The 6,365-nt window shown below is 50.4% G+C and overlaps 1 protein-coding gene across 1 annotated transcript; it reads right to left on the bottom strand.

Annotated features, from left to right (window-relative positions):
* Positions 1–3,158: 3,158 nt before the first annotated feature.
* Positions 3,159–4,070, bottom strand: LOC122190912 (protein MANBAL-like). The gene is made up of 2 exons (XM_042891061.1): positions 3,918–4,070; positions 3,159–3,462 (listed from the first exon to the last, which is right to left on the bottom strand). The coding sequence occupies exons 1-2, from the start codon at positions 4,065–4,067 to the stop codon at positions 3,355–3,357; spliced, it is 258 nt and encodes an 85-aa protein (XP_042746995.1). The 5' UTR covers positions 4,068–4,070; the 3' UTR covers positions 3,159–3,354.
* Positions 4,071–6,365: the final 2,295 nt, after the last annotated feature.

Here is a 6,365-nt window from a genome sequence, read left to right as displayed (position 1 = left end):
AAGTATTGGAAGGCCACAACGAAGTCTGCCCTCAGCCTTTTCCTCTCCGGGTTGAACAAGCCAAGCTCCCTCAGCCTTTCTTTGTAGGAGTGGTGCTCCATCCCTCTGATTGCCTGCATGGCCCTCCTCTGGACCCATTTCAAAAGCTCTACATCTTCTCTTTGTGGAGGGTCTCAGGCCTGAAGACAATACTCCAGATGGGACCTCACAAGGACAAAATGGGGGGAACAATCACCTTCCTTGCACTGCTGGCCATCTCTCTTTTGATGCAGCCCAGGATACTGTTGGCCTTCCAGGCCTTAAGTACAAATTGCTGGCTCAGGTTTTCTTTCCCATCTACCAGGACCCCTAAGTCCTTCTCAGTAGGGTTGCTCTCAAGGAGTTCTCCCAGTCTGTATGTGCGTCTGGGACTGCACTATGTCCAATTTCCCCCCTTGGCCTCTGCTTATCTCATAAAAACTGTCACTTTCAAAAAATAAAGGAAGCAACCCAGATCTCTGCTGGGTTGAAGGATGATGTTTTGTTGCAGGGTGGAAAGTTGCAAGTTCTGAGAAAACAATGACCGTTGAAAGGGGTCCGTTCATGGTGCAGGAAATCTGATTTCTGGAGCTGTGTGTGCATGTGTGTTCTCACTTCACAACTGCTCCCAGATAATGAGGCTACCAACTCAGGTAGGAATGGTAGGGCTGTCATCCTTAGTCTAAAGTTCAGATCTTCTTTCTGCCTTGTTACAGTTCCTTTGAGGTGTTTGTAGCAATGGTCATGGCGTTCTCAGTTTGGCTGCAACTCTGACTAAATGGAATAGAATGATGAAGGAAAATACAGAAGCTGGTATTCCCTGGGCAAATTTGCGTGCCAAATCCACCTTTAGCAGAAGAAAGACGTGGTTTTTCAGAACTCAGGAGAGCTGTACCCGCAAACACTACAGGCATATTTGATGAGCTTGCATTCCCCTTCTGTTGAATCAAAAACCTGGGCTAAGAAGGAATGTTCCATGTAGGGAGAAGAAGATGATAGAACGTGTTCCTTTCAAGGCTCGCGTGGGAAATGTCAGGTCTTTCTGAAGGCACCATTCAGCCACGGGCCTTTTTTGCCAAGAAAGTAACAAGACAGGCAGCGCTGCAGAACTGAGTATTCTCCATGGATTTACTCATCGCCTGAACTAGACTGTGGCAATTGTCTTCATGATCATCAGCACATAGTTAAAAGGGAGCAGCTGACCAAGGTAAGGGCATACCAGTGAGTCTATCCATTTTGAAAGATTTTCATGTAGTCCTTGCTCATCTCTAAGTACTGAAGATTTATCACAGTCACAGACTCCATCTGTCTTTCATCATCACCATGGAATATTATTCCAAAAGCTGTTAAGCAAATGACCTTATCTGAGCCATGCTCTTTTTTCTTTTTTAACTTGAAATGCTTGTTATGTATTCATTTCATGTATCTCTTATTTTTGCCTTGCCTCAAGCTGGAAGTCACTTTAAGAAAGCCATCCAAAAAATTCTCTATTTAGTATGTGTGTACATCTCAGTGTGAATTGTAGTGTATGCTATCTGTGGTTCATCCTGTACTCCGTGATGTGGCAGTATGGCTGTAGTCTTTCCAAAGCAGCATGCCTTTTCAGAAAGTACTTCACCTACAGCTGAAGTTGTTCCTGTTTTATTCAACTGTAAGGGGGATAAGAAATGCCACGTGGAAGAAGCAGCTGTGCTGGCTGCTTCTCCTCTGTTGTCTGGGGGAACATCTGATAAGGTGCCCATCTTGTACCTATCTGTGGCTCCAGTGGAATGTGTGGCAAGGCAGAAGCGAAAGACTTGAACTTTGCAGCTGGGAAAAAGCCTACAAAATAAGACAGTTACGCACAGATTGAGATAAAAGTGACAGATGTGAATGATGAAGAAGTCCATGTAATATCTGACCTTCTTCCTCAGAGCCGAGATTCACTGTCAGACAGGCTGCTTCAGACATTGATCTCATCACACAACTGAAGCAATCACAGCGTTTGCTTACTGCTTAAAGGGAGACCTCCAGGGTAAATGCACAGACAGGTGTACAAGAAGAGTTAGCAGTTGTCACTCTTCCCAAATGCACTGTGATATGGGATGTGTTCAAGGTAGCAGACTTGCTGGAGGGGCAGATTTACTTGCAGCTTTATAGGAGACCTGAGATATCAGTACAGAACTTCATGATAAAACACCGTTAGTAAAATCTATTGAAGAGGTGAATCCTCCTAGTTTCTGATTTCCATGAAGTTTGTGACTCCCTAATAATGAAATTAAAATTTGTATTATTGAAAATCATATGTTTGGTTATTTTGATCCAGCTGGACTTTCGTTTTAATATTTACCTTCCTGCCTATCGGGGAACTTGAGTAATTTTAACCTGCTATGATATTGTGCAGCTCCTCCCTTTGACAGAGTGCTGTAGGCTGTTATCAGCTTGTCTGAGGGAGCTGGGATTGTTGGACCTGCTGAAGAGGAGGCTCAGGGGAGACCTTACAGCTCTCTCTAACTACCTGAAGGGAAGTTGCAGTGAGCTGGACTCAGCCTCTTCTCCCATGTAACCAGTGACACACGAGAGGAAATGGCCTCAAGCTGCACCAGGGGAGATTCACGTTGGACGTTAGGAAATACTGCTTCATTCCCTTCAAGTTTTCTCTGTTTATTTTCTTCAACCTTAAACACATTAATTTTTAGTCATTTTATTTAAACCTTGGTTTCGAGAAAATGTTACCAGTAAAACCTGGTCAGGAAAAAAGCATGATAAAATTATTCACTCTGCTAAAAGTTTTCAAATTATGAAGGTGAACGAAATCCCATCTATTTGAACTTTCATTAGAAATACCCAAGCATTTCCTTCCTACCCCGATATACCTTAACCTAGAGGTGGCAATTAAGTCTTTGTTATCCTACAAAAGGAGGTTGAGTATGAACTGAGAAATCTGTCAATTTCTAACGGCATTTCTGTACGCCTTGTGGTCAAAGTGGTGAAGATAGATGAAAGGCAAGATACCCAAGAGGAATTAACTCACCCCTCCTGGTAACAGTTTAAAGAAAAGGATGAGCTGAGGAATGTGACCCTATCTCGTTCATACCATTGGGCTGCAGCAGAGAATGGCAGGGGGAATGGGGATAGTAAGAGTTACTTGCATAATGAAATCCCGCACAGGCAAAGTCCGATTTGTTTGTCATGCACCAGAAGCCCTTCCAGCTTCCTCAGTTCCTCTCCAATGTCCGGGCAAGGGAAAGCACGGCCACGCCACAAACCCAGACGTACAGTCCGCTGCCTTTGGAGCACCTCTCAGCAAGCATTCCCGCTGCTTCCTTTGGCCTTTCAGGCTTATCGCTCAAGCCCTCACCGTTTCTTTTTGCTTTCCTTCTTGGCTTTCTTGCTTAGCTGTGCAGCACTTGCCTTTGGTTTCTTCACCGTCTCCCAAGTCTTAGACTCCAAGCCGTCCCAGTCCTACAGGAATCAATTCACAAACAGTCAGGGAACTTTCTGACAATTGCCCCACAGCTCGCTTTGGGAGCTCAAGTCACCTCACTGCGCAGCTTTGGGTGCCAGTGCTGCAAATTGCCTTCCTGACATCAGGGCACAACAGAAACTCCACCTCTGTCTTCTTCCCAAAAATCCCACGTAACCTACAGTCTACAGGCCTTTCCTGCAAGGCAGTCCCAGCACAGGGGGACGCCCTGCCTGGCGCTCACAGCAGCAGCAGCACGATAAGATGAGCTTGCACCTCCAGGCTCCTTGCGTGCCACCAGGAAGAGCACGCACGCCCAAGGAAGCACAGAACAAACTGCCGCACTCTCAGCAATGCCGGGGCGCGCTACCGTAGGCAACGGCTCCAGCTTGTTCTCTCCCAGCCCATTTCCTCAGCATTTCTATCAACCTCTATCAAACAGAGCGCTACTTACTGTCTCTGGGCACTTGGAAACTGGCAGGATTATGGCCCACACGCACACAAGCTGGAAAACAGCTCCAAAGAAGAGGCCGTAGCGCAGCACGTTCTCCATCAGCGTGGGCTCAGGGGTCTCAGGGGGCGAGAAATGCAGCTCAGCCGCCATAGCGCAGACAGCCTGCTGCTCTGCTGCTCTCCAGGAGGCTGCTTTCTACAAGGGGGAAACGAGAGCCATCATTCCATTCGTGCACCCCGACGGTGTGACTTCCTACTAGCAAAAACTCCCAGCCTGACTCAGAGACGTGCTCTCAAGATATCCTTGGTCTTCCGACCCAACCACAAGGAGGGACGCCAAACTTGCATTTCAGCAAGAGCTGAACAGGCAAGAATCAACTTCTCCCTGAGCTTGATCGCACATGCACGAACTCTGTCTCATGAACACTAACAACAATATTATTCATACCAGCAGTTGCACATTTGCATCTACCTGGGTACGTACGTGTTCACGGCCTTGCTGCTGCTGCTGCTGTGCCGGACGGCACCAAGCACAGCAATAAAGCACGCAGAAAGCCCATCTGCTGAGGACAGGGGGATGATCTGGGCTCACGCCTAAGCACCGCTTACTGCAAAGGAAGGCACACCTACCTGGTAACGGCCACGCAGGATGCTTGAGACACAGTCACACACTGTTCTCCTGAGGCCCAACGCAATGTCGCAGCCACTCACACTCTGCTCCTCGACAGTCTGCAACACAAAAGTCACAAGCTGGAAATACAATTAATCCAAGATGCCATCGGGCCTCCGTGCTCACGGCACTCGCACTCATGTCTTCGCATGATCAATCAGGTGTGTGCTTATCGAGTGAGCACTGCTCACTGCCACTTGACACCAGCAATCTACCCCTAACTGTCAAGTATGAACAGGAACCTATGCCTAACACTAAAAGACTACAAGTAACCTGTGCCTAACTCTAAAATACGAACAATAATCTACTCCTAACACTAACACTAAACACTAAAATCAACAACAAAAACAACAACTAAAATACAACTCCTGCAGCATTTAAATGGGAAGAGGAGAACTTGGCTCCCCAGGAGGCTCGGAGGAGGAGCTGATGGAAACTAATGCCACCCAGCTAATGCTGGGGGCGGGGGCCGTGCAGCGGGTAGGGAGCCGAGTGCCTGGACCAGCGGCGGTGGAGCTGTGATGGCGCCGATGCGGGGCCTGGCACGGTGGTGTGGTGCCAGGCCAGCTGTGCCGCAGGCGGATCCACCTCCATGGGCTCATCCAGAGGTGGATCCACCTCCATGGGCTCCACGGAGGTGGTCACAGCGCTGGTCCAGGCGCGATGCAAACGCACTCTCTACCCCCTCCTCCGCTTGATCTTAAAGGCGGCCCCCCTCCTCCTCTTTGCTTCTGGGAAGCCAAGCTCCCTCTTCCCATTTAAAAGAGGGCAAATTTCGCCCCTTGCTCTCTTCGCTCCTGGCATGGCTGCCAGAGGTCACAGAGCAAGTGCGTTGGCCGGGGCAGCGGTGACCAAGGTGACGGCTGTGATGCGGCGAAGGTTCTAAAATGGCAGCCGCACTGCTGGCAATGGCGTTCCACATAGCATGAGGAGGGGGCTGGAGGACAGGGCACGGGACGGCAGCTAGAAGGCGCTCCCTGTGCCCAGCGGGCAGCCCTTCTCTCCGGCAAGCAAGAGGCCACAGAGGAGCCGGCCCCGAGAAAAGGGCCCGCGGCCTCCTTCATCCTCTCCCTTCTTCCACACGGGAATCTCTTGGGGCTGGGACACGCAGCACACAGCGCCATGTTCAGGGGCCTCCCGAGCCCAGCGCCAACAACAGCAGGCTCCAAAGCGCACCTCACCACGCCTGCCTCCTGGCACACACAAGCTCCGCTTTCCACCTTAGCACCCAGCGCCTCTTCTTGCGCCTCACGGCTGGGGATTCAACCATTCCCTACAATAAATACGGCCAGCTGCATTTTCATTACAATCACTCTCACTCCATTCCACATCCGCGCACAAAGCTGGCACACACGCGTGGGGCCACCCTGGCTCACCGATGCTTCGCGGGGACCCGCACAACAGCATGAGCCAAGCAGGCAGAAACGTGCCGTGCTCCTGACTGATGGCAGTCTGAAAATCTCCCTCTCCCTCCCCCCACTCTACTAAGGCACCAGTTCTCCCAAGCAACAAACGCAATCACACACAACGGCAGCCCTGGCTCGTCCCGAGAAGGGGCGTCCACAGGAAGCACATCTTCACAAACCTTCTTCCAGCTCCGCACCCTCCGGCCAACACAGCACCCACGTGCCTTGCTCCACTGCCCGCCCGGGCTTTGCTGGCGACAACTAGGCCCTACGGGGCCTCCTCCTTCACACACCCCAAACACCAACGAAGCTCCGCACTCGCACGGCCTTCCCTGAGAGGAAGCTGCCCCCCGACCCCGCACCACTCGCCGGC

This window comes from Lagopus leucura, unplaced genomic scaffold (genome assembly GCF_019238085.1).
Source record: "Lagopus leucura isolate 7727_CA_CO unplaced genomic scaffold, USGS_WTPT01 34510-0_obj-0_obj, whole genome shotgun sequence".
NCBI lineage: Eukaryota > Metazoa > Chordata > Aves > Galliformes > Phasianidae > Lagopus > Lagopus leucura.
This window is presented reverse-complemented; position numbering and strand designations above follow the sequence as displayed.

Coding starts and splice junctions, on each gene's coding strand:
- LOC122190912 (XM_042891061.1), bottom strand. CDS start 4,067: ATGGCGGCTGAGCTGCATTTCTCGCCCCCTGAGACCCCTGAGCCCACG. Junction 3,463..3,917: donor TTTCCAAGTGCCCAGAGACA/GTAAGTAGCGCT, acceptor TGATTCCTGTAG/GACTGGGACGGCTTGGAGTC.